We start from the raw sequence: 25,577 nt of genomic DNA, 5'->3' as shown, positions 1-25,577 counted from the left end.
GGACAATGACGAAAAAAAAAAAAGACGACAGCTGCTGGGCCACATATCACCCACAAGGTGCTAAATGCACAGCGCGCAGTCTGCAGTTTGCAGTCGGCCATTGCTCATGCACAGTCTCACTTAACGCGGGCTCAGCGTTTGTCTATTCTGTCCACTCGCTTCTGTGACGGAGGGGTCTAAACACGCTTTTGGTCAAAGGGAGCAGAAAATGGGCCAAGCCACCCTCGTCCCGGCCTGCTTTTCTCGGCATTCCTGGAAAACAGTCTGTGGCTGGACCAGATAAGCCAAGAACAGAGAGCGTGACCCGAAACAGCAAGCCTATTCCGCAAGACCCAGCACACCACGCAGCCATAGACTTCATGGCTCCTCCATGGCCACGCTAGCCGGCAGCCTTTGAAGCCTGCAACAGTCTCCCCTCTCGCCTTATCTTTCCACACACCCTCCCTCTGTCTGCCTGCCTGCCTGCCCTCTTCCCCCATGCATCTGCTGTGCTCCTGTCTCCCTCTACCTCCCCGTGTTCATTTTCTCATCCCTGTGCCCGAGTCCCCGACCCCCCCCCCTCCGCTCCCTCTACCTGTTTCATCTTGACTGTGGTGGCACTGCTTGCGGGGACTCGGCACTGCTTAGGGCTCATTAGGCGCCAGAGCAAGAGAGAGGAAACAGATCTAAATTATCCTTTTCATTCTCTGACAGCCTCAGCCCTCACTCATCTCAACTCCAGCTCTGAGCCTTTCATCTGCACGCGCGCACACGCACACACACACACACACACACCCTTTCTTTCTCTGAGCTGCTGTGTGATAGTTCTTTATGATCAAGCCTGAATGTCAACCAACTCTATGTTTTCTTTATTCTCCAGTTGACAGTGAAATAATACATGTGAATTATGACTCACGCCGATCTCGGTCTTTCCCCTCCGCCCGCCTGCCATTCTCTTTCTTTCTCTCCATCCCTCCTTTCTTCCCCAACTCTCTCCTTCCCTCTGTTCTCTCGCTCTGTATCATTCAGTGTCTGTCACTGTCACCGTGCGTGCCTTTGGTGCGCCCTGCAGGCACAGTCACGTAGCAGCGGCTGACATGAGGATGTGGCCGTGGCTGGCTGCACCCTGAAGAGCAACTAGAGAACACTTTAAAGGCTGCTTGACAGCTGGGTGAGAGATTCTCTGCAGCCCCCGAGGCCCACGCACCTCTGGCTTCAGACACAAGCTTTACGTGCAGACACCTCATGCACGTGCGTCGGAACAAAGGCACGAAATCTCATGCACTGTCGAACCACAAGTGCATTCCGCCATGAAGAAAATACCCTGGCACATATGCACTTATGACACATGACAACACAGTACCCTTTGATCATGACCACATGCGGAAAAGAACTGTGTGTCATATACAGTAAGTGTAGCATAAACAATTTCTGAAGAAGAAAAAAATCCCGGATACAGACTCTCACTGCTTCCCTCTTCTCAACGATGAGGTTAACCCCCAAATCTATCTGTTTTGTATTTCACAGACCTCTGGCATGTACAACCCAGATTCCAGAAAAGTTGGGACGCTGTGTGAATAAAAACAGAATGCAACCATTTGCAAACAAACTGTGTTTACCAAGTGTTCTCAAGCCCCTGCAGGAACATCCTTTATACAACCATGTGTTCACAAAGTGGTGAACCTTGCTCCATCCTCGCTTGTGAACCACTGAGCCTTTCCAGGATGCTCCTTTCATACCCAATCATGATGCTATCACCTGTTACCAATCAGCCTGTTCACCTGTGGAATGATCCAAACAGGTGTTTTTGGAGCGTTCCACATCTTTCCCAGTCTTTTGTTGCTCCTGTCACAACTCGTTTGAAATGTGTTGCTGCATCAAATTCAGAATAAGCAGATATTTACAAAAATCAATGAAGCTGATGAGGTCAGACATTAAATAAATTGTCTTTGCCCTGTTTTCAATTGAGTATGTGTCAAAACCAATTAGCAAATCATCACAGTCTTTTTTATTCATGTTTTAGACAGCGACACGACCTTTTTAGAATCAGGGTTAGGAATCAAGTAAACTTTGAGGACGACAGGGATTATGACCACATCAATCTAATCCCACATAAATCCATTTCTACAATTATGCACACTGCTCCAAGGACCGTATTGACATTTGCAATTGGTATTTTTGAAATCTTGTGTAATAATTAATGAGATAATGGGAGGCTAATTAGTTTCCCGCTTTTAAGGGTTAATCACTAAAACAGATGTTGAGGTGAAACATTCATCTGTTCTAACCACAAAGATCTACAACAGTTCAAAGTCGTACTAGACTCATGTGCTTTGTAGTGAATATGAGATCTTATTATCCACATGTTTTAAAATATACTCTGTATAATCTTGTCTAAAATCCATATGAAAGCAGCAGCAAACATGTAAGACAAGATACAAAAACATGGTCTCCATAAGGGTATAGACTGCATATTCCTTTTCTTTTTTTAATTTGCAATCGGCATAAATCAATATTCCACCTCATTTAATTTCCAAATTCAAACATTAAGCATCAGGTGCATTTCTCCCAAAAAGTGCCTTCGTAGGTTAATATTATTCCGTTAGTTGTTGTTCCATAAACGAAGCGTGAAGAAACTGCAATACCTCCATTAGTCGCTACAATGACGGCATTGATTTAATGACACCGTTCTGTTAATCATTGAAAAGTGCATCTTGGTGTGAAATGCCTCCTTTGTTTAAGATTGAGACAGCGATGTGCAGTGTCCTTTAATGTACAATTAAAGAGGAATAACTTGTGAACACTCGAGGTGACGGAAATTATGTTTGCCTATCAGCAGTTAATTGGTCTCTCCATGTGTCTTGTTTTCCAGCGTAGCTTCGCCGTCCTGCATTACTGTACAACACAGTATAACCATCAGACGCACAAACACGCACACACGCATGCATATGAATACACATGCGCTGATTTGGAGATCACATGTTGTCAACAGTAGCTGCACTAGTTTGGAGCTGCCTTTCTATCCCTCCTCCCAATTAATCTTTTTCGGCAAACAAACACAAAAAACAAGCAATGCAGCATGAAGAATAAAAAAAAACCAACTAGCAGTAGGAGTAGAAAAAACAGAAAATCTGAAGAGAAAAAAAAAAAAAAAACCTTGCCAACTTTTCGGTCTGGGTAGGTTGGCCAGAAATAATTGGCTGTCAAGGATAGTGAAGGCACTGTTCTTTTTCACAGCCAGACTGAGGAACAATACAAGGACAGTGTGGGGGACAACAGGAGGACAGGGTGGAGACAGAATGGCCTGTCGCCTTTGTTTCCATTAAAGCTCAACAAGCAGGCCTGCAGAGGGTGTACGGGTCACTGCAGGCCCGGCTAACTCTAATAAAGCCGACAGGGGAGAGATAGAGGAGATTGATTCCTGGATCCTTGCATTCACTCCCTGCAGGGTGAAATATACAACTGTCCTCTTACACAAGCTGCAATTTTCTTGGATTCAAACGGAGTCTGGGTCGTAACACGGCGGGTGTGCCTGAGCAAGAAGTCTGTCAATTGGCACGGGTGGGGCTGGCGGTGTGAACATTCAGCTCGAATCCATAGATGCTTCCACTTATCGCGTCCTCTGTGACAAACTCTCACTGCACTGTCGCTGACATAATGAATTTTCGAGGGGCCAGGCTGCAGGTTTTTATTTCAACATAATCTGTAGGGGACAATGAAGCATGAGAGGCAGAAGTCTGTCAGCCACTGTGTGAAAAGATCCTTTGGCAGCTCGCTGCAAAGAACCCTCTGAGAAAAGTAGATATAGAGGTGTGAAGAACAGCTAGCAGTAAACAGGAAAAATGCCTTGGCGTGCATCCTGATAGGTTTGCACAGGCATACACACACAAATGCTGGTATACCTATACAGCACAGAAGCCAACACAGACGCATAATACGCACACAAAATCCCCCTGTGCACTTATAACACATAAGCACAAAAGCCCAAACACACACACGCACATGCACACACACGATGCACACAGCCTAATAAAAATGTGGCAAAGGCTTAGCAACAAATAGGCTCTGAATTTCATATTCATGAATTCACAAACTCTAAGCCTATCAGCCCAGGCAACAAAGGCAATCCTCTCTCCTGTTCCCCCTGACTCACTCACCTTCCTGCAGGTACATGACAGCCTGCGAGTAGTTCTGCAGTGCGTGGTGTGTTCTCCCGAGGCTGCCATAGGCCAGCGTCTTGGCGGCCAAGTCATTAGTCTGAGCTGCCACACTTAGGTGCTGTTCCTGGAACACGACCGCCCGCTCGTAGTTTCCAAGCGACTCGTAGGTGAGGCCCAAGTTCCCGTAGGCGCGGGCCTGGCGTGCGGGGCTGCCCGCTTCCTCTGCGATCTCCAGGTCACTTTGGTGGCATCGCAGGGCTGTCTCATACTCTCCCATAGCTTGATATACGGCGCCCAAGCCGCAGCTGGCGTCGCCCTCCAGTAGCCTGTCCTGGGTGTCACGGGCAATGGCCAGCTGACGCTCCAGACAGGAGATGGCCTGCTCGTAATTGCCCAGCTGGCTGTGCAGTGCGCCCAGTTCACCGTAGGCCTGAGCCTTGCCTCCGCACTCCCCCAGCTCGTGAGCCACGACTAACCGCTTCTCGAAACACACGAGCGACTGCTGCAGGTTTCCCATGGCCCTGCAGGTAAAGACAGAAAACCCGTGAGCGTCGGAGCGGAGCCGATTAGGAGCGAGATATATGAGATAGCAAACCAACGAGACAACTGTTTAAACTGAACAAATTCGGAGATATCGTTCATGCCCACAGCGCTCAAAATAAATCTATCTAGCTCTCTGCTTATCTCATATCAAGGGAAAACTATATTCTTGATTCATACAGATACATTTCTATTCTCTTGTAACAGAGCACTGTCAAAGCACCAGATAATTTCAGTTTTGGACTAAATGACATATAGATTTAGATGTCAAACACACTGCTGATAGCTGCCGACGGGGACAGGCTGAAGTGTGTGTGTGTGTGTGTTCATGGCTATATGAGAAATGTCTGAGCTCCGATGTGAAATTTGAAATTTGGGCCGTGTTTGAAGGGTTACACTGTTTACCATCCTTTAATACGAGATGGGTCATCTGTCAGAGGATCCTCGCTCCCATCCTCTTGCAAATGTGTTGACAGAGTGGCTTTCATCCCATCTCAACGTTTTATTCGCTTTCACAGCCTTCAAACAGACTTTATTCACATTCGCAGGCACACCAACAATTGTCGAATGCCGGTTCAAATGGAGCATGAAAAGAATAAAAGCCTTCAGCTTAATTAATGTTGTGTGATAATGTATGGGCTAGACTAAGAGCTGTTAGACGACGAGAAGGGTTTGTGTCTGATGTCTATTATTCCCCTCTGAACTCATGCATGGCTAATACTGCTGCGTGTGATTGCAGCGGCGCCATGCCTGTGACGCACAATAAGAAGAAAATCATCTCCGAAATGAGGATTTCTGCAAGCCTTTCGTGTTTTATTTTGCAGCGTAGTCTCCTAGGATGCTATCAGCTCCTCGACGCATAAGGAGAAATGGAAGGGAAAAGAGACACGAGATGTAAGAGGTTGCCTCGAAATAACTGCTTCCCTCAGTTTCAGACGTCTGTGTGCCAAAGCCTCTTTGCATACAGATAAGGCCAGGGCCACTAGGCTGCTGCTGAGACAGCTAGCGCCAGGCTCACATCCAAGCCTTCCTCACCAGCAAGGTGTCTACAAAACTACGGTGGTCCTTGATAGTGAGCGCAAGAAGCAAAATAATATGCAAAGTAGGATTACTGCGATTAATAGTAAAACCCAGTCAATACAATTATCTGCCACTGCAACAGCTTGGGAAACTGACACTGGTGCCTGATACAAAGACTGAAAAGTATTTTTCCAGCAATGTGAAGCACTGAGTTGGAAACATGACGCCTTTTTCATTTCAAGCTGACTCACCTGTGTCCACTGCCTAAGCCTCTGTAGGCCTTCTCCTGGTCCTGCATGCGGTTGAGGCTCTGGGCCACCGACAGATACTGGTCATAGTACTTGATGGCTTCCTCAAAGTCTCCCAGAGCCTCATAGCAGTCTCCCAGGTTCCCATAAGCCCTGCCCCTGTCCATTAATGCCTCGTTGCCACTGAGCTGCTGCAAAGTGGCCAGCTGCTGCTCCAGGTAGCCGATAGCTTCCTCCATCACGCCTACATTCATTTTAGTGATGCCCATATTTCCGTACACCTGAGCCTCCACGACAGGATCCTTCAGCCTCCGACCAAGCTCCAACTGTTCTTCGTAGCTCTTGAAGGCCATGGCGTACTTGCCCAGGGCCATGTAGACAGCTGCCAGGTGACCGTGGGCTTTGCACTCTCCCGACACGTCGCCTAGCTCTTGATACACCTCCAGCTCCTGGGTGTGGTAGCCCAGGGCTTTGTCATATTTCTGCACAAGTCTGTATGTGGCCCCGAGGGCAGCATAGGCACAGGCCTCCATCCTGCGCTCCTTAACCTGAAACGAGACAGAATTTCATAATATCATCATGAGGGACAGTGAATGATATCAAAATTACAATCCACATGACATTTGCTTTTTATACAAGTTCACGTTGCGTTCCGTTCATCACGTGTGGCCATACCTGGTGAGCTAAGGCCAGCTGCTGTTCGTAAAACTGAATGGCTCCAGCCACATCTTTCTTGCAGACAAATATGTCCCCGAGGTTCCCCAGAGCTCTGAAGCGAGCCTGTGCATTGTTCAGGGACTGGGCCAGTGAGAGCAAGTATTTCTGACACTCCTCTGCCTTGGTGAAGTCTCCCAAGGCCTTGAATGCCAAACCGAGGTTACAGTATGCCTTGGCCTGGCTCAGTTTGTCGTGAAGGTCCTTGGCCAGAGCTAAGTCCTGCTCGTAGTATTTGACGGCATCCTGGTAGTTGCCCAGACAGTAGTGGGCATAACCCAGATTGTGACAAACCTTTCCTTCGCTCTCCATGTCCTGGAGGTCGGGCGACAGGCGGAGGTACTGCTCATAGTAGGGCACGGCCTGAGGGAACTCTCCTCGAGAGCAGTGGAAGTTGCCGAGGTTGCCCAGAGCCCGCGCCTCGCTCTGGACGTCTCTGAGCTCACGAGCAATGTTGAGGTGGTTCTGGTAATGTTGCAGAGCGCGGTCATGGGCTCCGAGGGCTTGGTAGGCCACAGCCAGGTTTCCATGAGTGGAGGCCTGCGAGGCCCGGTCATTGACCTCCATGGAGATCTGCAGCTCCTGGCGGTGGTAGCGAACGGCCTGGTCAAAGGCTCCCAGGGCATTGTATGCATTACCCATGTTCCCATAGGCCCGGCCCTGAGCAGCATAGTCGTTCAGCTCCTGAGCGATGGCCAGGTGTGTTTTGTGGAGTTTCAGTGCAGTCTCGTAGTCCCCCTTCATCTGGTGGATGATGCCTGTGGAGAGAGGAGAGAGAGAAGAGGATGAAGTTAAAGACCTATTCAGGGGAAAATTGTAATTGAGTAAAATTCAAGTGCCTCGTCAGCTCTTCATGTACAAAACAAGTCATTTGGTTGTTAAAATATGCTCTCTGAGCCATCTGTTCTCTGCTTACACAACACACTCTCCCACAGAATTATGGTCATTAAAATGTAGTGCAATCAAACAGAGTTATTACAACACCAAAATAGAATCTTTTCATTGTCTAAGCTGCCTTTGATGATTGCGTCTTAGAGGGATTTTACCAAAATCAACAACTTTTTCCACAGGGTTGGAAATGGTTATGAGAGAACAAGAAAGCAAGACAGAGGAAGTTAAAGTGGGGGAGAGTGTGAAGAGTTGATGGAAAGCTCAGCAAACAACTTTAGAAAAATGAGATAAGTGTGGAGAAACAATAAATAATGGAGAACCCGGTGCATTGAGTGTATTATCTCTGATAAAATACCATCCTCTGAAAAATAATAGCTTTACCCCACAGCCAGGCAGCCATCTGGCACACGCACGTGCACCCGCACACACACACACAACATGCAAACAAGTGTGCACCCACACCCACACTGACAAATACACAGCAGAGAGTAAAGAGACATCACAGCATATCCACCGTAGCTCTCCTCCTTCCCTCTGAGACTCACTATTAATCTCTGGGTCTCTCTCTCTGCATTGTCACCCAGATTTCGATGATAATAACCGCACCGTTAATATTAAAGCTCAATGAGAGAGAAGACGGGATGGCTGCAGGCTGGCAGATGGAGACGGAGAAACCAGCTGCAAGGCAAATACTCAGTCCTTCACCTACCATACAGCCTGGCCGTCGTTGCTTTGCTGCATCAGCACGGAGACTAATGGGCTACTAGACGGGGGTACAGCCATTGATGGGACACCAGGGATGGAAACGGTTCTGGAGCCACAGTGGGTGGGAAACAGGGAAGGAGAGGGGCTCTGTGGCTTGTGGTGAGCATGTGATGGTGCCGCCGGGATTAGTTACCGCCATGTGTGTTTTCCCATTTATTTCATCCGAAACCTGCCACATTACGGGCCTGAACACAGGCTACATAAACAGAGGGATTGAAACTAAACAGGAGGCTAAAACGACGGTGGAGGTTATACGATAGATGTGGAGAGGCATTCAGATGTTGGCTCAATTAAAAAGCAGCACATTAGGCCAATGAGAATGGAAAAAAGCTTTGGCGCCTTTACAGTATGAGCCACTGGGCTGCATAGGGGTTTGACCCATTACCAAGTATACATAGTGTAATATACACACATGAAGCACAGACAGTATACTTTTCTAGGTTGGTGGACATGGAAGAAGAAAAAAAAATATTTCACCCAAGTCAAATCAAGTCAAAATGAGAAAAAATCCAGCATCTTCTTCTGCAGCCAGATTTTTCAGGGAAAACATCATCAAAGATCCTCTGCCTACTTAATTCAGACCGTGATTCAGCATGCAGCAGACACCTACCGACAAATCAGAGCAGATTCGCAGATTGTTTGCTTGCTTGTGTTCTCAGGTTAAAGTGATACGACCTGAACTGACCTTGTAATCATCAGGTCACCGCCCTGAGGAGTTGATATGCTAGATGTGTCACAGAGCAGAACTCAGACAGAAGCACTGCCGCCAAATAATACAGGAAGAATTCAGATAGCAAAGGGTATAATTTGAAAATAAAGACTTTGCGTGAATGAGACTTGGAGACTTTAGGGTTTTTAGGGTCCACTGGCACAGACATTTCCTGCACCTTGGACAAACCCCTCAGGTTTGCCTTTCCTGGGAGTCTTTTCCAAAGAGTGGAAGCACGTTAAGATTCACAGCAGGCTACATGGAAGCGCACTGACAGCCCTCGCCACAAAGTCACTCCCAAGGTTACGCGTGCCCCGATGGAGGCTGATCTTCTTGAGGATATAATGCCTACTGATGTATTACCAGCAAACATGTTCCATGCTGCAGGCTAAAAATGGATCTGGGGCTCTGCGATGGACAGAGGGGTAGCAGAGACAGCCGGGACAGGGGCCGGGGGTTTATGGCTTGGTTTGAGGTTGGGCTTGCAAGCTGCCGCCAAAATTGCCATAAGCCTTAGGCTATGCTTGCAGCCACACTTGAAGCAAGAAAATATTTTCTGCCCCCACCCATATGGTAAGAGGATTATGGAAGCCTTTGGGAGTAGCACCCAGCAGGATAGTAAATAAAACCATACCAAACGTGCTGGTAAATATTGCTGAAACACTGAAAAGATGTGAATTAGTGAGGAGGGTCGAGCTGAAGCGGTCACTGTGGCGTGTTGTCCAAATCAAAATGACCCCGACAAAAGTATCAGCCTTGGGATTCAATTTAACTTCAAATGTTAACAACATTGTAAGTCCGCGGTGCATGCTAAATGTACTCGACTGTGACATATTGAATAATATGGCTCAATTATTTCTCTTTTGCTCACAGCTTGAGACAATGACTGTGAAAAACCAGGATAAAGCACACACCACATCAGTCAAATACATTTATACAGGGACCCCCGCATCCCCCCATAACCAAAGACATTAAAAGCATGGCAATGTGTTGTCGCTTTTCATTACACAGCTGGCTGTACATATGGGGATATGGCGCTGTGATGACTTTGAGGGATGGTGTCATGTTCTGAGTAAATCACTGTATCATTCTGCCAGGAGCCGTGGAGGTCCAAAGCGCCGCAGCCTACAGTTAGCTAAGAGGATTTTAACCAACAATGGTGCTCCTGCCGCCGGGCCGGGTGATGCTACAAATAGAGCAGAGATGACCAGCCTGAGCCCAAAATAATGACTTGGGTGTGTTCCTCAATTATATTTTAGAATGAGGTCAACATTATAATTTCCAGTCATGTTTGGGAAGTAAAAACCAGAACAGGATGCTGGATTGTGGTGTTTGTGGAAATGTGGATGCCGCTTCAGGTCTCAGCTCAAGGAGACTGGCATGTGTAAAATACCAAAAGAGGGAAGTCAGTCTTTGAAGGAAACTGTAGTCACCAATCCTTCCAGACCTCAAATGTGTAGTTTAGTACTTAATATCTTTTATAATTTTATCATTTCTAGATCATTTTGTCACTATGAACGTACTCAGAAAGCTGCTTGCAGCAACGCTTGCTGGAAGGAACAAGTAGAGAGTTGTTACCCTGCTTCTGTCTACTACATTACAGTGTAATGTGTGTGTTCTGAAGAGCTTCTGTAAGAGTGAATTTCTCCATTGTGAGATGTGAGATCAATAAAGTCTGATCTAATCTAATCTCATCTAATCAAGATGCACTAAAATAACAACATACGCTAGACTGAAAATGTTCTGACTATCTGATAATAAGGACGATTATTATTCTCATAGAGACTTCTATTCTAATGCTAGTATGCAAAGTGTCTGAAATGAGTGGTATGAGTTGTACAGTTTGTAATAGTGTGTGTTATGATCTGTGGGGGGAAGCAGTGAGCTGAGGCAGACTCTAGATCCTGCTGGGGTCTGCAGGAGCAGTGAAGGGGCGGAGCTGGGGTTCTGGGTTTAAGGTAGCAAATCCTCAGTCGCAGACACAGACGTCTCGTACTGTCTGACTGACGGACAGGAAGGAGGGAGATAAAAAAGGACAGGGTGGATGGATGGACGGACGGATGCATCCTGAGCGGGTGGTCTGCCAACAGAATCGCACAGAGGAGCCGCTTTTCCTCTCTGCTCCTGCTGACCCCGACTCCCGGTCCAAGCTGTCGCAAACTGTCCACACACGTGACATCTGATTCCTCCGAACACTTAAACCGACAGCGTTCAGCCTCAGTGTCTCAGCTCGGCCTGTTTTTGCACTGCACTATCGCCCCTCCGTTCAGGAGCAGATCGCATTTCATGCTGAATGTGCAGATGTGCTGAAAACAGGGCACCGGTGCTTAATGCTAAAGAATGCCACAGCTCTTTTGTTTCACTTAATAGCTCCACAGTGAGTGGAATAATAACTGCGTACAGCGAGCTAAACTTCAGTGTAAGCACAAAGACGAGGAGAGCGGGCTTCGCAGGGCCTCTAGTCCAGTTTCTGGCATGGTCCTGTGTCGGGAGATTGAAGGGGGCCGTTCAGGGGGAGGCAGGGAGCGTCTGCTGCCTTTCCAACAAACAGAAATTTTGGGGCCAGGCTGCAAAGATCAGCTAGCTAGCAAAGATCTCTCTGGGAGAGTAACATAAGACCGGCATCCTAAAAATCCCAGCGCTACTTCACCTCCCCTCCAACTATATTCCCCATGTTTTCTCTACATTTGCTGGCCTGCTAATATTCACTAAAGGCAGTCAGCTGGTCACGAATGACGAGCTGAAGATGTCGCCGACCCCAGACGAGTGCGCTCTTTATGTATTTGTCAGGCTCTTTGTCTGTCTTGCTCCTACAGCTTTCTTTCATTCATCCTGTCTGGACCATTAGTCTTACTAAATTCCTATGTAAATTCAGCACTCTGCCACTCGCTTTCCTGGTCAGACTAATAATATACCTACAACCACTGCTGTTTCCAAAGGCTTACAGGCCCAAAACTGAATAATCTCAATGCCTCAGTGCCTCAGGCCAGTCTGGTCCCTGTCTGTAGTTGGTTCCTTCTGTGAGCAGTCTGAAACCAGTTCTCAGACGGTTCCAGATTTATGTCCACGCAAACATTGTTGTTGTTATAATGATGGCAACGATGATGATGCACAAGTGGTAAAATCACGTCATGATAAAGGTCATTTATCTCTCCTACTAATCATTTAATGATTCTGCTCATTTGTTCAGTTAAAGGCCTGTGCTGACATGTTAGTGATTAGATGGTGGAGAGCTCTCAGGCTCAGGGTCAGTGTCACTGCAGCTGCCAACAAACAGCCTTTTCAACACACGACATCATGATGCTGAATGTGCTCGTGTGACACCGTTACTGTCAGACATGTTACAAAACCTGCTGATCAGATGTCTGGACAAAGCAGATTTTCCACGACTGATTTTCTGGAATGTAGATTCCAGCGCTCGCTCTGACATGACCCTTAAATGGAAAAAGCTGTAAGTGAGAGAGGGGTCTGGCAGAAAAGGTCTGAAACTCATTCCATACAGGAGTTATATCCTGATGAGATCTGAATACAGAGCTTCCCACTGCACATTTTCTCATTCTGTGTTCTTCTTCCTGTTGTTTTCCTCCTTCTGTTGCTTTGTTTTTGTGAGCATCAGCAGAAAGCATTCCCCGGGGATGCCGGATGAAAAGAACGGGGGGGGGGCTTAATTAGGACTGTTACTTTCAGCCCTTCTAACTAATGGAGCCGACATTTCAAGTGACTTCTTTGAGACGTATGGTCAAACGAGGAGGTGTGAACTGAGCACAGCAAAGACCGGGCTGCAACACAAGTGCTATCAAAGAAACTTATTCAAAGTCTCTTTGAAGTGAAATGCAAAGGGAAATAATACAATTTAGATTCTGTTTCATGAATACCAGAAATGTGAAGTACATGAGAAGCCACCATTTTAGTCCTCTCTCAGATATTAAATATTGCTGACTAGGGGGTAAGTTAGCCAATTAATGAATAATAAATGGGCTGGAATGCAACATTTTCATATCCTTTATAGGTCAGAGTGTGCTGAGCCAGGGCTGTCGATACCGCCGGGCATCATGGTTAGATATTAAAGCATGGCGATCTCTCCACAACTGTACCTCAGAGCCATGTCAGCTGCTGCTCCACCCACACTACACGCAACATTAACGACAAGCTGAGAGGGCATAATAAAAGTTTGCTCTTTCTTGCTTCTGCAACTTCTCCTTCTCATCTCGCGCGAAGTGTTTTTGGCTTTTATCGCCGCTCGTTAATCTTCGCCCGATCATCCTTCCCATCTTTGCGCGCCGTCTTCTGAAGTCTGAAACAACATCCTGTTAGGTTTAGCCCATATCTTCTCGTGCTAAGCAGGTTTGATGGAACAACAACGCACGGCGCAACAAAAAGAACAACAACAACAACAACAACAATGGGGCAATTACAGACTGATGCTTCACAACCTGCACTTCATTCTCTGTTATCTTCATTATTCAGCTCCTCTTGAATCAGCTATTAAAGGTAATTAAGCGATTCATCAAGTCAGTTTCAATTACTGGGAGCTTGACAGCTGCAGATTACAATCAGTAGGGGCGAGGAAAGTGAGGGAGGGAGGCATCAAAAACCGAAGAAAAGAGGAGAAGAAGAAAGGAGACAAGAAGGAGCAACAGACCAGGCAGCTCTGAGGTGGGCAGGAAGCTTCGCTGGGTGTCAAGAGGTAGTGAGTCCATGCGATGCCCCAGCTTGTCTGGGCCGTCTCCATGGAGCAACAGGCCGCATCGCTACCACCCACTCGTTTAGCTTCTGCTCCGTCTCCAGCTGAAGGTCTTTGACACTGCATCAACTACACTATCATTACTCTGTCACGGACTGGAACAACTGTAGTGTTGCAGCTAATAATGAATAAGCGTGCTCTCGCCATCGTAAAGGCAATCATACGACAGACAGGAATACATTTGCTGCCCGACTCATAATAAAGCTCACATGCACTGTAGCATCATAAAAAATGTTCTCGCCACAGCTCCTAATTTATGTCGACCACTTTTAAAATCAGGTGTGTGTCGGTGCTGAGAGGCTTTCAGGACGAGCGGCCATTAGGCCGGTCAAAGGACGACTTCAATTTATGTTTGGCTGATTAACCTCGCTGTCTGCTTGCACACTTTTACACGTTAGGTTAAAGAATAATTCATCTGGGAGGAACTATTATGCCGTTTAGTTGTCCATTAGAGTCAGGTTTACTACGGTCTTGATGGCTATCATAAGTCACCCAACGTAGGTTGTAATTGCCGGACTAAATGCAGGAGAATTAGCCATAACATGTATCTCATGGGGTGTTGAATATCCAAAGGGACATCTTTATCCCTAAGGTTCCTTTCATCATGATATTATCAGACTCCACAAGGTTACCTGGCTAATAACTTCATTTCTGCAGGATATGGCTGTAAAACATTGTCTTGACAATAATTACATTCTAACTTTCAATCAAAAGACCTGATCGTGAATTTAATTTCCTCCATCTAGTTTTTATTTATCTTCACACCACTTTTCATTTCAAGATGTGATTAAATCCAAGCCAGTGTGAAGGTGAGAGCAGTGCAGATTAATGTGAAGAGATTTCTCCTGAAAAATTATACATATTTATGGGGTTTATTTATACTCTGACGGTGCACTTTACATGTTGGCATTCTATCTCCACAGAACTTCCTGGACCCACAAATTACTGTTGGCTCTAACATGCACCATCTTCTTGCAGAAGTCCTGCACTCCACTTCTTAATGCTTTCATAATCTACTGCTTCGTATTTAGCATAATGCAACTCTTAAATATTGCATCCAAAAACAACTTTACATGAAATAATGATAATACACTAATATATCTCTGGCCTTTGCCTAAAAGTAACAAAAATAGGTCTTACTAAGCATAAATATAATTGAAAACAACAATAAGTAAACAGCTCATTTAAATGAAGACAAACAAAGGGATGCAGCCGGCAGCACAGTGGAAACACCAGCAGGAAATGGAGGCTGTAATACTGTATCCCCAAAACAATAAAAGGTCAGCCAGGACACCTTCCACACTCTTTTTTCTTCTCATTCCTCATTTTCAGTGGGATTCACCAGCAGCCAGAGAAACAGTCCCGACGAATATTCTAAATTGGGATATACAATTGAATTGTAAAAAAAAAATACGGACATTCGATTGTGGAAAAAAGCAGCATCACTAAATGCTGGAAAATGCTGTCGTTATTAGTCGCTTATAGGAAAAAACATGAGATATGGACTCCACAATCAGATAATATATGACCAGAAATGACAACGGCTCTTTCATTGGTTGAAGGTCCGAGCGAATAACACGATACAGGATGTTATTTTATTTGATTATTTTGCGATCTATAAATATGTAGATCTTTTAAAAGACATGTTTATGTTTAAATAATAAACAACAAGTGTGTCTCTCATTGTGTTAGTTTGTCCTTTTATGGACATATTGCGCAAAAGCACATATTAAAACGGTTCAAACCTATGTGGGGTTTTTTAGAAGGAATAATCAAACGTAATTTTTGGCCAGTTTTGACAGCCTCATCTCTTACAAGGTGGCACACGGATCTGTCACACAGCATGTGCTGTCGTGCTGCTGGACACTAACCTTTCCATTGTCCTCAAAGGAAAGACCCAAAGAGGAATCTCAAAGAAGACAAACACTCACTGGGCGCTGCAGACGCTGTGAGTGGATCTGAGGTGATGACATGATACTCAGATCCTTGTAAAAGGAATTTCAGTGTTTTGGGGGATCCCACTAATCAATTCTAGGGATCACACTAATACCAGAGTCAGTCAAGTGTCCGTGGGAGATTCACTCCAGTGATTAGTGATCATGCTCATCATCGCAGTCCTCAACTAACACACCGAGCATGTGTTCAGACCAACAATAGAGGGCTCGGTAACAGCAACATCCAGCAAGGTCCTGCATGCATTCAATGAATGTCTGCAAGTATGCATCCCTGGTGCAATCTTTGTGTCATGGACAGCATCATTCTACAAGAAGGATGAAATGATTGTTGCAATAATAACTTTCTGCAGTTATAAAATCCCATCTCATAGCATCATAAAGCACTGTGCAGTGTCTCAGTGTCTGAAAAACGCATGGACTCCATCATATAACTGAAAACAGAAGCAGCCACAGTTCTACTGCTGTTCCTGCTAACCAAACCCACTAGATTACCCAATAGTAATCCAAAAATACTACTGTGTACTACTACTAGTACTAATACTCCCTACCATTGTAAGTATTTTAAACATTTTAGATTTAGAAACTATGACTGGTTATAATCTCCTCAATTTTGAGATAATGATGAATGATGAAATGTAATTATTGATGTACCAAATGACGCACCAGGAACACACAAGGCTCTGGGGTTCATGTCATCTACGCTGTCTTTGCATACATACCCAGATTGGAGGAGGCCCTTCCTTCTGCTGCCCTGTCCTTCAAACCCTCCGCTATAGACAGCTGCTGTTCGTGGTACTGCTTGGCCCTCTCCAAGTCCTGCATGCAGCGAGCAGCATGACCCAGTCCCGCGTAGGCTCTCATCTCAATGGACTTCTCCTCCAGCTCTTGGGCGAGCTCCAGAACGTGAGTATGGTAGGACATGGCCTTGTCAAAATTACGGTGGTAGTGGTAGGCACTGCCCAGGTTGCTATAGGCGCGAGCTTCCTCTCGTTTATTTTCCAGAGCCTTGGCAATGCCCAGATGCTGCTCGTGGCACTGGACAGCATTTTCAAAGTCTCCCATGGCGATGTAGACGGCCCCCATGTTTCCCAGCTCGCGAGCCTCAGACAGCTGATCCTTGGACTGCTTGGCCAGCAGGACGCACTGCTTGTGGCTTGCTAGGGCGTTCGGATAGTCTCCTATGGCTGTATATACATGGCCCAAGCTGCTCAGCGCCATTGAAGCAGCCTGTGGACAAAGAGACAGAAAGAAAGATAGACAGCAAGTAAGGTAAAGAGCAAGGTAATAAACTGTAGGCGAGTGAAAAGAAACTCAAACAGCCCCATTAATTATACCCACATTCTATCAACTGTGAGTAATTTTGTTGCCTTTGCATCACAGATTCTCCGCTCACACATAAACGTGCCTTTAGCCTGAAGTACTGTACATGCAATGAAAAAAAAAGCCAAATCTCTTAGGAGACTTAGAGCTCAGAGACCAAACAACAAACAAAACCTGATTTGATTTCATCTCTGCTAAGTAACGAGGGGGGTAAAGTGCGATGCAGATCAGCGCAGCAGCACGCTTGTTTTAAAGCCGCCAGTTTGCCCACTGCAATCACGCGTCACGGCGTGCCACCACCGATGGAACAAAGACACTGCTAATCAGAGGGGGAGGAGAGGGGTTTTAGCTTCACACCAGAGCTGTGGGGGGGCAGTCGGCTGGCTGGCTGACTGCTGGCAAGACCTCTCCGACTAAAAGCAGAGAGAGCAATATTTTGCACATTCTCTGCCACTCCATCGTCCATTTGCTCGAGCAGTTTCCGCCTGTGAGCGCACACTGAACGCTGGCTTCGTTTGCAGACGGAGCGGTTCAGCAGTGAAATGGAGCGCTTTCACAAAATGCAGTTTTGACCTCGTATGTGACACATTCACTGCAGGCTTATTAACTGTTTATACAGAGGGTAAACAGCTGGGAATTGGGGTCAGCTGTCTTTGTGTGAACAGATGTTCAATTAATCATGCAGGGCCAGCTAATAAAGCATCTCCTTCCTGAGGTCCCACTCTGCATCCTCCAGCCAGGAAGGGGGTTGGATGCAGGCCAGCGGAGAGGACAGACACCCTGACAGCGAAGGCCACAGTGCTGGCCATCTTGCCTAGCTTGGAGCCTCGGCAACGGGAATGACCTCAGCCATCCTGGGGGCGTTTAGAGCCAGAGAACTGGAAAGTCAGTCCAGAAGGATGAACTACTCGATGTAGTTTCCAGCATCAGAAGCTTGTGTCAGCACTTTTCGTCGCCTGATGCATGTATGCATGGGGCTTTAGAGGAGAAATGAGCGCCACATTCGAACATTTACATGGATATTATTCCACAAATACATCAAGATGTAATTTAAAGAACTGTGCCCGCAGAGAGTAGAAGATATTTCTACCGTAATGCCACATAATGAAGATATTGAGCCCTCTGAATAAATGAACAGCAAAGCACATCGTTGAGAAAAAAAATCAATACAACAGAACACTTCTGAAGACGCTTATGAAGACACTTTCCTTTGAATCTCTCATACATTCTTTTTCTAAACACACACATACACCCCACCTACCTATCTTTCCTTCATTTCACATAGCTGCTGATGCCTGGAACCAATTACCTGCTGACATAAGGACTTCCAGCAGTTTGCTCAAGTTTAAAGACTCGACAAGGCATTATACAGGCCCAGGGAGGCAATTACCCTCCGTCACAACTGTTGCTGTTTCATGTTCCCAGATAGCCTATCTAGGGCTGCTCAATTACATGTGCCGTTTGAAGCTTTGCTCCATCTCTCCGACTCAAACTTCCACTTTTCCGAGCAGAAAACACAGAGGATTCCTCATCTCTGTCTGTCTTCAACGGAGTGCAGCGGGAGACACGGGGAGAGTATAAGCGAGACGGGGGAGCGCAATCTTCCTCCAGTTGAGATGAGTTGCTCTTGTGATCAGTGTCCCTCTAAAGTGAGACTGCAACGCTGCATTTTCTCCTCAGATGGAAGCCAAGATAGGCAGATAATGAGGAGCCAGCCTTGCCAGTCACAGAGGATGCACTGTTTTTGGCTCTGGGACAGACACTGGGACCATATCTCTCTCACTTCTGACTGCAGCCCTCTCCCACCACTGCTCATTTCAACTCCCCACCAGTATCGCAGAATAACATTCCGTCTGGGAGAAAAATAATTGCCCGAAATACATAATTTCTGCCAAATTGACTCCGTTCTAATTTGATTCCATTTCTTTTCGGCACTTATCTTCCCTCCCTCCCTGGTCTGACTCTCTCTCCCCCACTTCTCTCAAACCGTCTGCAGAGTCAGATCTGATTGTGTTTACAGAGTCCAGCCCTTCTCCGGATGTGTGCTGATTTCATTAATCCTAACGCCGTGCTTTATAAACTGTTGATAAACCGCTGGCTCTTATCAGCAAACACATTTTGCACCAAGGGTCTCCTAATGAAAGGTAAACTAGTTCTGCCTGGGAGAGACGAGAAGAGGAGAAGGGAGGCTGCAGGGGAGGGGCGGGATGACATGTTAATCAGAAATGCTTGGCTCCAACAGCATTATTCCATTTCTTCCCTCTGACAAGGACAGTGGTTTAGGATTCCTTGCTGATTCTCCTCTGTCAGCCTCCTTTACTAAGTATCTTCATATTCTGCAGCACATTAGAGAAATGGCTGCTCTCATGGCACATGCTAGAGGTAATGCATTGTACTTAACATAATTAGCCCCTTATGTCATGCAGCAGAGCAGCTCTTGATGGCTGGGCTTGGTGCTGTGCAAGATCTGTGACTCTGAGCCCCTGGTGTGTTTTATTTCTTACCCTGGAACAGCCGAGTCCAGCCCACCACTTGACTGCCGTGTTGAGCTGTGTGGTTATGCCTCGCCTTGCAGCTGTGTGAACATGCCTTTGAAAAATCGAAAACCTCATTTCGCTTTGGACCCATGAGCTCTGATATACTCAAAACTACCAAGGCTATCATCACGGACTGGCAGAGTTTATGGGACGAGCCTGGTTGTCATGGAGATGTAAATGGTCGGATTAAGGCCTACCAGCCCTCATACGAGAGAGACTGCCGCGACCGCGCTCATGAACGCGGGTGCGGACAGAAATAGGCAAACAAAGACAAGTGTGCAAACAAGCGTCCACTGCTCTGACGTCTCGCTAGAGACAAACGTCTCAACTCACAAGGTAAAACATAGTAGTACCCAATGTTATTAAGATAACAGCCCAAAGTATATTTCTGCTTTATAAACTGAGGGTGAGAAAGGAAGAAGGAGACAGTAGAAATGAGGTTTGGGAGGTGTGAGGTGTTAAAGAGCCACAGTTTGCCCTCTGTCCAAACGGCATGTCCTGCAGGAGGGCAGGGCAGCCACTACTCTGGGTGAAGTGCTGCTAATGGGATTACATGGGAGTGGAGAGGAGTCACTCTCTCTTGACAAGAGGGGATGGAGAACAGGCTTGATTCCATTACAACAGAGGTGGGAACAACCCCCGTCCTCCACTTCACCAGCGCAGATGTTTGGGTATTAGTCTGGAAAAAACACTGCTAAATGCATTCACGGGAGTAAAGAAATGTGTGACGTTATGTTTCTTGAAAATACCTTCATTACCATGGTTAAGAGTATAAATGTTTGCAAGAGTCACATTAAAATTCACAGTATAATGCAACTATGTGCAGTTTTAGAAGCACAGCACAACAAACATACAGTAATAAAACGAGTGTGGTGCTTTTTTTAATAATCATTAAGTCAATTAAGTGTCAGAAAAAAGTGAAAAATGGCCGTTTGAACATGTCACCTTGTGCTCTATGAAGCTACAATTGGCCATTTACTTTACAATTTGTTTGATAGTATTACTAATACACAGAAAAGTAGCAAATCTTCATTTTAAGAAGCTGGAACGAGCAAATGTTTGTCCATTTTTGCTCGATAATTGACGAAAACAATTTATCGAACACTTGATCGGTTACCCAAATTGTTTTCTGTCGACTGGCGAATTCCCTAATCAACTGTTTCAGCACTAAAAAACAGCTGAACTAATAAGATAAAAGGTAAAATATTTGTGTGTCCAGCAGCTACATACAGTAAGCAGTGAGTGCACACTGCTATTTAATACCAGGAACGACATCAGAGCGACAAACACGCCACTTTGATACCAATCACTTCAAAAAGGTGACTCATGTGACTGAAAACACTCGAGCCCCCTGCACACACACACACCACACGAACACACACACACACACACACACACACAAACAGCTGTCTAATTAAAAAGCAGTACAGAGGGAAGGTGAGGAAGACCACGCACCAGTGTTTCCCTTAACGAGCTGGGCTCAGGCAGCAACAGGAGCTGGCTGGCAGGGAACAGAACTGCACACTGGAGGGAGCGGGGCGTGGGGGAGAGCAGGGTGGGAGGAGGGGGGCAGATAAAAGGCTACGGGAGAGATTGTGTTTGAAGGATGAGAGAAGAGAATGCTGGAGACATCCCCAGGGCGAGGATGTCTTTAGATCTGAATACACCTGCAGAGATGCATTTTGACAAAAAAGGAAACATCTCAACTGTAATAAACCCGGAGACAGAGCAGACCAGTCAGGGAGGCTCTCAAAGAAGCTTTCTGGAGGTGCATGTTCGTGTTTGTGTGAGCATGTGCAAAAAAAATACATGTATGTGCATGTGTGCATAAATGAGAGAGAGAAGGGGGAGTACAGGGGAGGCATGCTGGTGATGTCAGTGTAGAGGCTGGGGGCGGGGATGGATCTGATAAAATATTCAGCTGGTTTTATGGGTGTATACTCCATTCTCTCTCCTCGCTCGGTGTTTGCACACAGATATGGATCCTGTGGGAGCCACCATTAGATCAGCCAAATGACTGCCTCTCTGCCATATCACAACCTTCTGCTTTTTTAAGCAGGCAAATGCAGCGCTCTGCCAAGCGAGGGCAGGTACAGCTGTGCCTGACTGCGCTCTTTCAGGAACGCACACTCGCACGCATGCATGCACGGACACACACGTGCACACGCGCATGCACACACACGGGCACAGAAAGATTCAGCAGTCCACTGCGGCTGATAAGCACAACACGGGCCAAGCTGAATTAAACTTTCAGCTCCTCTCCGGAGCCAAATCGTGGACCCCTTTCTCTTTGCCTTTCCAACTTCTGAAATGTATTCATGAAAGTCACAACCTTGTTGTTTCCAGAATCGCACATCAATACAAAACAGTGCACTCAAGTATATTATTTTGAAACGCCTACTTATGAAAAGATTATTTGTTTCAGAAGAAAACAAACACAGACATCATTTGTGTAATCAATCATCACAGCTAATCTGATCTATTAACAGTGCTGAGATACCAGCGGAGCCACTGACCTGTGTGACCTCCAGCATGTAGATAAATGACGCCAGACGGCTCGTAGGTTTGATAATTCCTTTAGCCTTCACAGGACACGTTCACAGAGGGTTGATTGTCACTAAAGGTCAAGCTGCGGGTAAGGCACTCGTGACAGCGACTGCGCTGTCTGTTAGACTGCATGCCGCTCAAACGGTCACATGCTCACACACACTGTAGCACGTCGACACACTAACACCCATGCAGCGTTGCATGAAGTGAGCTAAAGATACAGACAAGCTGGTGGAGGAAATGTTCTTTCTGTGTTTTCTTTTTTTTCTGTGCTGTAGGTCGTCCGAGCAGTGGTGCCCTCACTCCAGAGACCCAGTATACAGTCTCTTACACATCCTTGTACAGAGACACAAAATAATACACAGATGCATCCCAGAGCTTTGTGGTTTCTGTCTGTGTGTGTGTGTGTCGCCACATTTTTGCATTTGCATGTATTTGTGTATTTACACTAGGGCATCTATGTTCTGGTACTGTATGTGCTTGTGTGTTTGTCTGAGGCTATACTGTGCGAGACGGTGGCAAGCAGGCAGCCAAGAGGAAGAAGCACAAGAGGCACCGAATAAAATTGGATCTGACAGTCTCCATTGGTGTTGGTGGAAAATTTGACTGTTCCCTTCAAGTGGTGTGGGGGTTTGATATTTCAAGCTCCCTCTCTCTGACAATACGCTAGACAAAACAAGGTTTACAGAAATCACCAAATGTGATGTGAGGAAAAGGGAGGGAGGGCGGCTGAGCAGGAGCCTGGCTCCACCTTTCCAGCCCCCACAGCCCCTCCCTCAGCCCAGCGCCTGTCCCCTGTGACAGGATGTCAGCATTGTTCAAATGCAAAAACAGCCCTCCTGCCTTCTGATATAAACACATGAATCTTAAATCTGGTTGAGGAGGAAATTGAAGAAGTGGCACACCGGGGAAGCGGGGCACTGTGAATGAATCTTAATGTACTCTAAATCAGAGCAAAGCCTTGAAGGGCTTGCACGGGGCTGCTGTTTATTTCTGTACTAAAGTCAAATCTCCACGGGCGTAGCTGTGTGATGCCTGCCGGTGCAGGGAATCAATTCTTGAGAGACCTTGTGGTGACAGAAGGGGAAATCACAGTGGTGTTTGAAAGACATTCCATGAGGGGTTTGAGGTAAACATCAAGGTTCGCCACTTTGCAAGGCCTCAAGCAAGGGACAAAGCACAGAGACGTACAGCGCTGTGAACAGTGGATAACTCCTTCTTTTCACACTAATAGAGGTTAGGAGCAGTTGAAGTGACGCTGCTGAATGTGATCAGAAATGGCTGTACGGATCAGAAAACCCCTACCTGTTGGCAGCCGAAAGCTTTTGAGCCACAGAAAAACCTAGAGCGATCCAAAGTTTACGCAGGCGGAATGAGCAAGACTCTCGAGTTAGATTAAAATTGATGCTACGTCTGATAATACAACGCCATTTTCAAAGTCCATCCATTATAAGCTAATTTGCTGGTGTTATGGCTTCCTGCTGGGTCTGAGGACACGGTGCCAAATATAGCATAGCTTGCAGGCCCTTAGTTGCATCTCTGAGAGCATTCAGCAGGAAGCCGGGTAGTCAATCCAAGGACGCGGGACTCCAGGGTTATTCAAGGGCGTTTTGGAGGCCCAGGGATGGGAGGTGCTGTCCCTGTCAGCCCACACAGCTGGACAAATCAGGCCTGACATATAGGACTACACGGGCCAATCCGTTTTCAGTGGTACACAAAAAATGTCATTAGTTAGGTGGCAGAGGAGAGGAGAGGAGAGGAGAGAAGACAAGAGGAGAGGAGAGGAGAGGAGAGGAGAGGAGAGGAGAGGAGAGGAGAGGAGAGGAGAGAAGACAAGAGGAGAGGAGAGGAGAGGAGAGATAAGAGGTCCTCAGACCTTAACCTGTGTTAAGGTCTGAGGACCCAGATCAATATGAGCTGGCCGGAGCTGTTGCCTGGAGCAGCCTGACACAATGAACGAAATGAAGAGTGACAACCAAATGTCCAGACCCTCAGCACCTCGCCATACTCTTTGAGAGGGGGGAGACAGAGCTTTTGTGCCGCTCTCCTCTAATCCATCTGCAGCAGCAGGTAACTCATGCCTAATGGGCTCAGACCAAATCAGATTTCTGTGAAATGGAAAGATGCATGGCCGCTTTCAATCGCTTTGTTTTAAAAGCGTGTTTTCTTTCGTGATAGGTTAAGGTGAGCTTCACAAAATGACTCTAAAGTAGATCAATGTGGAGAGTAAAGAGAAAGAATAGCTGTGGCAGACAAGTTGTAAGGGCTGATAATTTGGCTGAATCTGTGTGTTTCATAAACCTTCATCACCTTCTCACCTCTTTCTTTTGATATCTAAGAAAAGTCTTCACTGCCCGGACCCACATGCAGTCAGAGTGTGTGGTTTTGGAGCTGCTGCACATCTTGTCTGAGTCAGACTGATCTGTTCTCACCTCGGTCATCTCAGTATCGGGTCAACGGTGGTGAAACAGAGATGAAGAGGCTGTCCTGGTTGCTGGTTAACATAATAAACAGGTGATTGCCACCAAGGCTCAAGTCTCAGCCTTTAATTATGGGTTAGAAATAGTTGCTACTCCTCGAGAACGCAAAATACACTCTCTAGATCCAGTGTTTGGTTTGTCCATTCTGGGCCACTGTAGAAACATAATGGAGCAACATTTTTAGACTTACATGACTAACTATTTTCTGGTTTCAGTTCTGGTTTCGGTTAAGTTTAGACAACAACACTGCTTGGTTAGGCTCAGGAAACAATCATGTTTGGGTGCAAATAGCTTTGTTGGCTGTGAACACCTGGCTGCTAGTCTTATAAAAAAACATAACCCCCATCAAACAACCTCCCATCTCTCACCTGTGAGTTAAACAGGCAGCTCAATCATGCTTTACACTGACTCTTGTCATCATGCTCTGAAGTGTCGGGCGAATAAATCTGCAATGACATGCAGCTGAGAGAGCCAAAGAGCCCCATTCTACCTCCAGCCCAGCACACAAACCATTTAAGTCCTTTCCTCCCTCTGTGCTTTTCTTCCCCAAATGTAATTACAAGCCTGGTGAGGGTGGCTACTGTGGCCTGGGCAGCCTGCAGAACACGGCATCAACACCAGCACTCGGTGGTATCAAAAAAAAGCAGGCAGCCCCTCCAAAGCACCTCCGCACCTCACTGCTCCATAGACTGTGGCTCCTCCAAAACTACACCACGCTTTCAGCACCACTGGATCCGTCGCTTTAGCCCCAGGCGGACAGAACTGGTCTGACTGATAAAGACTAAAAAGAGGATCTCACTACTGGGCTGTATTATTACCTCCATGAACACATTATGCACATATGCACACATACACACACGCACGAAAACACATGTGTGCACATGCTACTTCCCACTGTGACAGAGATTTAAGACCATGAGGATGTTAAGCTCCCTTAGTGCAGCATGATGGAAACCAAATCCCAGGAA

General features: G+C 46.4%; 1 protein-coding gene across 2 annotated transcripts in view; it reads right to left on the bottom strand.

The window, feature by feature from the left end:
* LOC121606453 (tetratricopeptide repeat protein 28-like) overlaps positions 1-25,577 on the bottom strand; it is a 156,131-nt gene that overhangs the window by 18,580 nt on the left and 111,974 nt on the right. For both annotated transcript variants that reach the window (XM_041936774.1, XM_041936775.1), the window contains 4 exons: positions 16,445-16,952; positions 6,623-7,419; positions 5,951-6,495; positions 4,137-4,660 (listed from right to left, as the gene is read on the bottom strand). In XM_041936774.1, coding sequence (XP_041792708.1) covers positions 4,137-4,660; positions 5,951-6,495; positions 6,623-7,419; positions 16,445-16,952 — 2,374 coding nt within the window. The remainder of the gene's footprint in view (positions 1-4,136; positions 4,661-5,950; positions 6,496-6,622; positions 7,420-16,444; positions 16,953-25,577) is intronic.

Source organism: Chelmon rostratus, chromosome 5, assembly GCF_017976325.1.
Source record: "Chelmon rostratus isolate fCheRos1 chromosome 5, fCheRos1.pri, whole genome shotgun sequence".
Lineage (NCBI taxonomy): Eukaryota > Metazoa > Chordata > Actinopteri > Chaetodontiformes > Chaetodontidae > Chelmon > Chelmon rostratus.
This window is presented reverse-complemented; position numbering and strand designations above follow the sequence as displayed.